We start from the raw sequence: 10,239 nt of genomic DNA on the forward strand, positions 1-10,239 counted from the left end.
GCAGGGGGGCTGGACTCATGATCTCATGAGGTCTCTTCCAGCCCCTAATGTCTATGAAATCTATGAAGCCATCAGGAGTCATCAAGGGGGAAGGAGAATACAAAAGCAGAGACTTGAGATTAACAAAGGGTCCCTCCCTGTTCCTTCTCATCCCCCCCGCCCCCCTCTGTTTCTCCTGGTCCCTCCCTTTGTCCCATCCTTCCCATCTCTCCTTCTAGGGTCCCCATCCCTGTCCCTGTCCCCTGGGAAGGGTCTCCGAGGCCACCATGGACTGATGGCATACCAGTAGCTCGTCTCATGCACCCCACTGGAGGGGGGTTGTGGGCCTTGGCATTCCATCTCCAGACTGCTGACACCTAAGAGAGAGAACCTCAGAGTGGAGCTTGCATCCTGACTAGTTGTACTTTGACCCTAGAATTGGTAGATATAGAATTGTTTGTATTGTTGCATTTTTGTTATCATTCTGTATCAATAAATTTGCCTATTATCAACTGACAGGTGTGGTCGAGCTGAGGGTTGTGCTCGCCTGGAACAAAGGTGTATAAGGGCTGGGTCCAAATCCAGTGCCAACACCCCGGGCTACCATCTGGGCGGCACCGGGTGCTTCAGTTAGCAAGCCATGCAAATTAAAAGCATCCATGCATCACGTGTATCAGTGTCCCTGTGCTGAAAAAATGGCAGCAGGGTGCTTTGAACTAAAGCTCATTGAACACATTTTATTTCAAAGCACACCACCACCATTTTTTTTCAGCATGGGGATGCTGATACACATGATGCAGAAGGATGTGGAGCGTGTCAATTTCTGTACTCCAGCAGACTCAATCAAGTCTGCTTCAATGCACTGGATTTCCAGCACATTGGAGCAGGCTCCACACGTGTAGAGGAGCCCTACATTGTGAGGTACAGGTACTCCTCACTTAACGACCTACCTGTTTAACGGCTGCGCGGACTTATGACCAGCTCTCCAAGCAGTCGGTATTGTACGAAACGTATTGTGGAAACGGCAGCGCGGCGTCTCAAGCCAAGGCACGCAGTATCAAGGGGCAGTTCCTCGCTTATCGACCAATTTGCTTAACGACCTAGTAGCAGGAACGGAACTCGGTCGTTAAGTGAGGAGTGCCTGTACTAGAAAAAGGTGTGTTACTTATTTTAAGGCACATTAATTAGAGAACACTTTTTTGTGACACTTTAACATGCATTAAAATAGGCTAATGCACCTTAAAGCACATAGGTAGATGCGTCCAGTAAGACATATATGGTAAGGAAGGCTCTTGTTATTGAAACGTCTGAACTTGATCCATTTTGTAGAATTTCTAATCCTTACATACAAGATTGTACAGGATTGCATTAAGTGCTAATTGTGATGTCATTTTCTGTCATTTGTGATGACAGGCTGTAAGGGCATCATTTAAATAACTGGTGATATAGCTACAGATCTGATCCTGTGTTTTTATAGTCAAAGAAACATGTTTCTTGGAGATGTGCAGGTTTTCACACTGTGCTGTTTTGCTGAAGACAGCTGGAGTCGCATGTCATAGATCAGGCCCTTGTCTTTTGCTATAACAGCTGTTTTCCTTCACACATTCCTTTTTCTTGATTTTCAGCTGAAACTGGCCCACCTGGCAGCTGCTGGAGCTGCTCCTCTTCAAGAGGGTCAGAATGCAATACAGGAAGTCATGGCTATTCAGGGGGTGGTGCAGAAAGAGACTGCCTCCTGGGCATGCTAAGGAAGCAGTGACAAGGAGCTGGAGAATCTCTGTACAGAATGTTCCAGGATGGGAACAGTTCTGTTCAGCATCTTGGGAGCACCAATGTGAGGGCTCCCCTGGGGCTGAATGAACAGGAAGAATTCATCTCGCTCCGTGGCTGAGGGTGGCTACTGAATTGTGGAGTCCCTGGCTAGGACAGCATGAAGAAGCTTTAAGTATCTTGGGCGGGGACTGGAATTTGCCTACCAGGGAACATGGGAATGCTGCCTCCCGAGCTCTTGGCAAGGCTACTGGAAATGTTTGGCAGCTGCTGCTCCCCTCTGGTTCAAAGATTCAATGGGGCTAAACTACTGCAGTTTACCATTCATCTAGCATAAGAGAAGACCATGCACATAGGGAGTTGCCATAAAATGGCCAACATGTAGTAAACCTCTGCCTCCTTTTACTTCACAATAACTAGTTCACCTACCTATACTTTTAAAGTACATTCAGAGGAAAGCGTGACCCAAGGAACAAGCAAGCAAGTGACCTGGTTACTTGCGCAGAACTCCCCACTGGGAAAAATGAGGATCCCAAATCAAAGCATCAGATTAAACTGCCTCAGATGGTGTTGGACTGTTAGCCACTGCAAAATTTAACAGTTCTTAGGAAAGTTTGGGAGAAGTGATATGTTAATAAGAGGTCTGTCGTTAGACAGAGGTCAGCATGGCTACTTATCTATGAAATTCTCTTGGACCTGCAGACTGGGCCAGGAGAATATAGGAGTAGAGGAACAATACCAGTTCAAAAGGTTTTCAAGGGATGGGATATGCACTCCCTTCTCTGAGTGCAGTAACTTGCTTCTGAACTGCAAATTTCCCAGCTAACTCCTGCTTGTACTTTTCAAAGCTGAGGAGGAGATTTGCCACTACTGTACTATTACTGTGAAGGGAACCAGAGTTTGAAATTAATTTTCTATCCTTAGTTCTGTTTTATCTGCTACCTGAACAAGACATGTTCTGGCAAGATTGTGAATGAAATAAAACACAGGGCTTTTGCTGATCTGTTTATGTTACATCCCAAGTGCTGTTCTTCTGAATCAAAGGAGCAGCTCAGAATTAATTAAGATTGAACCCACCATAAACAACCTGTCTCACCTTAAACTTGTCCTCATGTCAGCTGTTTCACACTGTGAGTTAAGCTCTTGCCTTTGAGGGGAATTCTGTCGTCATTTTCTCCTAGTCCTAAAGTTCTACAACATCTCTTCATCACTGGACCCCAGCTGTACCAATGGAGATTTGATCCTAACACTAACATATCCCTTAATCTCTCATGGTAGCAGTGTAGAATCTACTGTACAAGCCAGTGCCTGTTAAACACTGTGAGTTGAGCTCTAAAAATCAAGTGTACAGTGAATGTGTTATTTTGCAGGTTTTCTTACTCTCTTTTTTGAACTGGATTGCAATAAATCCATTTATCATGTCATGGTTGGGATTCAGGAACTACAATATCTTCATTGATGTGTTAGATATTTTCTACTGAACTCAGACAACATTGGGGAAGTGAGTGATTATATCTGCGTGTGTGAGCCTGAGCACGTGTGTGCATGTGGAAGCTAGGGAGCTAGTGAACTTGCCTTCTATATTTCTAGAATAAAGAGGAGACCATACCAGGGGGTGAAGCAACAGGGAGCATAATGCACTCAGTGATAACCCAAAATAAGAAATGTAACACTTAAATCTCTTTCTCTCATTTTTTAAATGACTATTTGTGGGTGACCTACCTCAGAGACAACAATACAAAAAAGAAAGTCCAACCCACCAAGACAGGGTGCTGAACTTGGGGTTGCTATGCTACTTTATACATGCTTGACTAATATGTTTCAAAAACTACATTTTTTCAAAGACTAAAGATCAACCTATGAGAGGGAATGCAAGAACTATTTACAACAACAGGTTTCTTACTGTAACAAATAGGAAGGAAAGAAGACATAAGGCCCATTTGTAGGGTGAGAATTGTGAGCATAAGGCTCACTGTCGGTATGGAAAAGGGATTGGATTTTTTTTTTTGTTGGCTATGACAACATTGAATTTAAGGGAGAAAGGGGGTTAAAAGGTAAAGACCTCTTTATAGCCCATTCAGATATGTGCTCTTATTGGTCTAACTTTTCTCTTTGAATTTTAGGTATGAAATTATACTATATGTTTGTGATTCCACAGACTGGATGGGTTTAATTCCCACCATGGGTGTCCCTCGGGTGGTTGTTTTTTGGGGGGTTTTTTTGCATTTTCCTCAGGATACCAGAAATACTTGGAATTAAGTATATGCAAAATATAGCTACTGAGACTTTAATGTTGAGATTTTAGCTGCACAACAGGCAAGGTAGTCTGAGTTCTGGTTGGAAAAGTATCTGGTACTTGCTTGTCTCCCTACATGTGATGTATTGTGTGTTAGTGATAATATATGGTACTGTCTCTTTAAATGTAATTATGCTGCCTGCCTCTATAACATGTTCTTTGCAACAGGATCTTTTGCTACTGGAATTATGTTATAAAAACAATACAGATGACTAATAGAAAGGCTGAAAGTTGGTTTCAAAACTTAAAACCTTGCTTACAAGAATTGGAAGGACCTATAGGCTAACCCCCACCAAGTACTTTAATTGTAGACTACAAATGAATTTTATGCCTCTACCTCTGTGCTGTGGCTGAGGGGTGGACTGGAATAATGCAGCTCTGATTATATCTGAGGCAGAAGTTCAGAAGGTACCCAAGAGCAGATGGGCTGCTTTAAACAATGGAAACTGCAGCCCATGGGTAAATTTCTAAGGAAGTTACGGGTGACTGCCAATCAAGGACTTATAACAGAAGTGCCACTGATTTCATAAATGTAGCACAGCCACCTGTAATAGCAAGCGAAGCACTGACTTACCAGCTGCATCAGAAATAATCCTGTAGTCATGTCTACCACTCCAGAATTTCAGAATTATATAGCCTGATCCTTTGTCCTGATTCAAATTCCTCCACCTTTTAAGTGAACCAGTCCTAGCCCTTTCTCACGTGGAGTTCAACCTTAAGTGCTACACAGTTTAATAGGTATAACATAAATAGTGTTATAAAGAATTTAATAGAGAATCACATCCTTCCCATGCATTTTTAAAGTATCCTTTACCGTTTATAGACAGTGATATATATTCCTATTTAGTGATACATGACAGTTCCCAAAGCCTTCAGAAAGGTTATCATTCATTATTACATTTCACAGTTTTCCCTACAGGAAACACACATGAGAAACCATTACCAAAAATATCTGAAAAAGGTTTTGCTGTACACCCTCAAACCAAACTGACTAAAAAGTATCTTCATTATGGATTGCGCTTTCTCACTATAATCCTGATTTTTGTACCTGCCTTTCTGCATTTAGCTCATATAAGTTTGTCAACTCTAGCTGATGCAGTCAGAAGGGATTTCCATATTATCTAGTCTCATTTCTATACTATTTAGTTCCCATACTTCCTGGACAAGTGAACCATGGTCAACCTTCAAAATTTCTTGAAAACCTTTATGCATTCTTCTCATGAAACTTTTAATTGGAGAGTCAAATCAGATCACTTACCATGGCCTCATAGACCATAGCATGGGAAACACTGATTTCTAGTCTAGCTCCCTGCTTCAGATAGGAAGACCCATGTAACACCTCTTCCAACAGATACCCTTCTTTAAAAAGATCTAGTTATGGCGCGCTCAGGCCAATTCTGCAGTATGGACATACAGTTATACTGCTTTAAATCAGTGTGGGGGAAGACCTAGAGTGCATCAGCTGATCTATTGTACAGTAATTGTTTATTCTGTCCATTCCAGTTCCACAGTAAATGGAGCTAAACCACAGAAGTGTAATCTTTCATTCAAGTATAAACCACCTCAGTTTAACTTCCGCTAACCACAGGATAGGACTGGACAGATAAAACAGAGTTGATTAATGAGAACCAAGGTTCTGATTCTCTTCACCTTCCTAGTGCAGTAGTGTAATTCTTCATCTGAATACCATGATACACAGCCTTCTTTTATTTTAGTTTTAACCACTGAGAATATGAATCTCAGTTGTCGTGAACCTTGATTATTAATTTTTACTAGTGCAGAGAGGGTGTAAAAGGAATCTATTTTGGTCTGGTAGTGTTTTATACCTACCATGTATGCCTAGGGCCCTGATAGAAATGACTGAACAAGATGTGAGTCAATGAATAATAAAACCTAAAAACATATTAACACTAAGTGAAGGTACCTATGGTTTTGTCACCTGCTGACAGCAGCAGTTGTATTTATTGTTTGTAGAACGTAAAAGGAGCCTGAAATTTATTATGAAATAAACAATGCCGACCAAATGTACTAGTACCATCAGAGTCTGAACCCTGCCCCCAGCCACAAGAAAACAAAGTGTCTTTACCTTTTGACATTAGTCAAAACTGAAACATTTCCTATGATAGAGGAAATCATCATAACCACATAGCTTAGAAATTAATATGAAGCTACAGCATACATGAAGAAGGGGGGCGGGGGGCTGGGGGACTGGTCTGCAGCCAGTCCAGAATAGAAAGTCTTTGCTCATTAGTAATTTGGAAGAAAACTAGTAACGAAGAACAAGACTACCCATTTGCCAACCCTCCCCCCGCCCCCCAAAAAAACAAACAAACCCCAAAACCCCCCAACAAAAACCACACCCAGCCAAGCAGAATGATTTTCAGAGTTTAGCAACAAAACAAAAATCTTTGTAAAACAGCAACTGCAGGGGGTTTCATGTTCTCTTCTGTAGAGGAGTGGGCCCTTAAGCACATTTTTGGCCCACTGCTTTACTAGCTTCTTCTCCTCTGTCACCCAACACAGACTAGGATCAAATTAGACACCCTGGCCCTTCTAAAACAAAAAACAAAGAGAAAATGCCCAGACATCCTTTAATCTTCACTAAGAAAAAGTAAACTCTGAAGAGGACCTTGTTCATTCAACTGTCAAAGAGTTGCTGAAATTTCACAGGATATGAAGATGGTGGGTTGGAAATCAAGAGAAGGATTTGAACCCAGACGTTTATTGTCATTCTCTTCGTTTCATTGTAGTGGTTGTATTTGTAAAACTTCCTTTAAAAATAATTGCCCACAAAGATGGATCTGGGGAACAAACTAATCATCACAGGCAGGAATAATGAATAATCTAAAGGAATTTCGTTAGCCCCACAGGTATGCAGAGTATCGGTAATGACAGCTAGTCATGGCAGACAGGTGTGAAGAGTTCAGGGCCTGCACATGAATACTGAATTTGTTGGATCTGGTGCTCTTCCATCAAATCATACAGTAAAGAAAATAGCCTGTCCTCTTAGTTTCCTTCCAGAGAGGTGATAACTGCAGGACACTGGCAAGATGAAAGGGGACACAGCTTCCTTCCCTTGTTGATTTCATTCTGGCATGATGCTGTCAGGGCATCCTGCCCCATTGCTCCACCACCTTATTGGCAGTTCAGTAGGGAAGCTTTTGGGAGAGTGCAAATGAGCAGCTGTTGGAATGGCAAGCTGTGCTCATAAAATGTAGAAGATTGTATTTCAGAGCTGGGAACAGAGACTCTGGAGAGGGGGAGGGAGGGGAAGGAAGCCAGCCAGAAGGGAAGTGCAGCAAGGGGTCTCTTTTAAAAGATTTATTTTGGGAACAGGGAGATATGAGGGGCAGAGGTTGATGGATACTCTCAACAGCTGTTCTTCCTGGGCAGGATGGAGGTTATAAAGAGAAGGGACCCCCCTGCATCTTTATTACTCTAAGTTGCTTGAAATTTCATTCATACAGTAAGAGAATCATCTTCAGGCCTTTGATGTAGACACCAGCTCTCCAGATGTTGATAGCAGAAGATGTTTCCCCAGTTGTTGAAGGAGCACTCTCCAGGGACCACAGAGAAAGCCATGTGTTCACAACAGAGCAAGTTCTGAAGTGCTTGACTCAGTTTAAGGGAAGGATCACGTACACAAATTCCTTCCCACCTCTGCTGTTACTGCATCACAGCAGTTGTTGTCAGGTGACAGGAAGCACACTCGATGCACTGCAGCACTGTCTCTCCTTCTCCTTCCCTAGGTTGTTCATTTCCCTCTTCTTGTCTAGGGCCTTTGCTTTGTTCCATTCTACTGGAATAACACAAAGCAGTTGAACCAAACCATCCCTCTGTTTCAGTGTGTAGGTACATCAGGCCTGAAACTGGCCACTTGAATTTAAGATCTGAAATGACAGAAAGACCAGAAAGGCCATAGGGAAATGCTGAGGATTCTCCCACAAGTGCACCTGATAAAAGCCCATTTGGGAAAGGAAGGTAAGTTTCCTATTGGGAACATGCACTACAGTGAAAACAAGGCCTCCAGCATTCTAGTGTGCCTCAAAACTGACCTGACGGGCTGAGAAAGTGGTTAGAGGGACAGTTATTGGCCCTCCTTGTCCTCTCCACAGAAAAAGTGTGGAAGTTTGTTACTTATTCCCAGTTGTGGCTTGTGGCACAATATGCTCATTCTCTGAACTATATTATAATAGTCCATTGACTTCAGTTGAATTACTCCTGATTTGCAGTACTAAGTAAAAGCAGAACCAGACCTACAGTTCTTATCTTGAGATGCACAGAGTCTAAACAGCCTGGCCAAACAAGGGATGGTTTACAGTCCACTTTTTTAAACATGTTTAGTAAGCAGTGTGTGACAGTAGTTTTGGTTGCCATGGATAGCATTTGTGGACATGGCAGAAGGAATGAGTCTATTAAATTGTGAATTGGCAGTTGTAAGCATCAGCATTAGCTAAAATGCTTTTCCTACAGCGCAAGGGAATTGTTTTCAGGGACTTGATGTAGCCCGTACACTCTCGGCAATTCCCTTGAGAGTGAAGAGATGCTTTATTGACTGTGGGTCATCAAAGGGCAAAAAGGAGGGAAGAATGCTTTGTGCTTGTGTGATATAGCCCATTTTAGATTTCTGTGCAGATACTGGAGGAAATGACAATGATTAGATGGATTCAATCTCAGTGGATATTTCCTTGGATCAACATTTTGTATAATCTTGGAATCTAATTAAAACTCCTACCATATGAAAAATACTGACCTATCAAAAGTCAGTCTTAAATTGGTTTATTTCAAACTACCAGTATTCTAATTGTCAACCCTTACACTTCTTATTTTTGTCTCTCTGCAAGGTAAAGCATCACCCACATGATAAGGAAACACTGGAAGATTGGAACATACACTCTCTCAATAGCTGCAGAGCATCAGGGGCTGAAGAAGACCTTCTTTATTCTCCTTCAAAGGGGAGGGCCTTTCTGATGACAGTCTTGGACTCTTCCATTACTCCTCATGGATAAAGGGCACGCTTTACCCCAGGATTTCCGGGAACTGTTACATTGTTTGAGAATGAGGAGCAAGTATGCCATTCTACTCGTGTTTGTGGTAGCTCTTGTCATTATTGAGAAGGAAAATAATATCATATCAAGGTAGGCAAAAGGGAGAGCAAAGTATTCCTCTGGTGGGAGAGGATTTCTTTTCATCCTTGATATAGCTTTCAGGCTGTCTTCATGTCTATCTTGCCTATCACCTCCCAGCTTGCAGCCACCATCATTCCAGAACTGGGTACTGAACTCTCTGAATCCCAAATTCAAGAGGTTAGCCTGGTAGGGTTTCGTAAGCCTATTACTACAAGCTTTAAGTGCTTGATTTACTTTAACTAAAGAAGCACATCTGCAAATTCCTTCCCACCTCTACTGTTATTGTAACAAAGCAGTCATTGGCAGGCTGCTGTGATGGAGGGGCATGATAGCAGTAGCACTACTGTTTTAATTGAGGTCTTTTCTACAAGATTTTCTAATGAGATTTTCCGTTTCTTTATCCTTTCTCTTACTGCCCTTGTTCTACTTTATTTCCATTCCGTCTCTGACTTCACGGTAGTGCCATATTACCTTCTTTTTTTTTTTTTTTTACACTACCTGCCCATCTAGACAGACACTTACAATAAAAGTCCCACAACCTAGTAAAATTAAGCTTTGATTATAAATTAATCTTTTTACCTGTCATCCCTTTCCCTGTTTCATTATACAGCCTACCTACTCCTCAGATCTTCCTGTTCCATCAGTCTTAACACTGTCATGCCTTGATTTTCTACTTACTTCTAACCATCCTCCATCCCCACACCAGACAGCAGGACTATGTATGTCTCACACTTTGAGAATGCACGTGCTGAATACTATGGTGAGGAGAACCAAAGAAGTACTTAAAATAACCAAATAGATGGACAAGTGAGACAATTTCATGGTGCAGAGCTGAAATTGCAAACTGGCCCACAGTCAGAGGGAACCACTCTTAAAAAAATTCATGGATAAATGTTAGTGACTGTGAAAATGAAGAGTTACTAGAGCAGGCACATGCTGCAGAAATGTTCCATAAACAAGGGCTGTCCAACTGGTGACCCATGAGCCACATGCAGCCCCCTCCCCCCAAGAGATTAAATTGTGGTTCCCAGGGTCCCACCTGGCTGCTATTCCCCCCCCCCCCCC

The 10,239-nt window shown here is 42.2% G+C and overlaps 1 protein-coding gene across 5 annotated transcripts in view; it reads left to right on the forward strand.

The window, feature by feature from the left end:
* CHST3 (carbohydrate sulfotransferase 3) overlaps window positions 1-10,239 on the forward strand; it is a 46,870-nt gene that overhangs the window by 23,612 nt on the left and 13,019 nt on the right. For 2 of the 5 annotated variants that reach the window (XM_025203554.1, XM_025203553.1), the window contains exon 2: window positions 8,890-9,183. In XM_025203554.1, coding sequence (XP_025059339.1) covers window positions 9,047-9,183 — 137 coding nt within the window. In that variant the 5' untranslated portion in view covers window positions 8,890-9,046. Of the gene's footprint in view, window positions 1-5,489; window positions 9,184-10,239 lie in introns of those variants that run through there. The other 3 variants (XM_006023125.3, XM_025203556.1, XM_025203555.1) reach the window with 2 other exon arrangements.

This window comes from Alligator sinensis, unplaced genomic scaffold (assembly GCF_000455745.1).
Source record: "Alligator sinensis unplaced genomic scaffold, ASM45574v1 scaffold546_1, whole genome shotgun sequence".
Classification (NCBI taxonomy): Eukaryota; Metazoa; Chordata; order Crocodylia; family Alligatoridae; genus Alligator; species Alligator sinensis.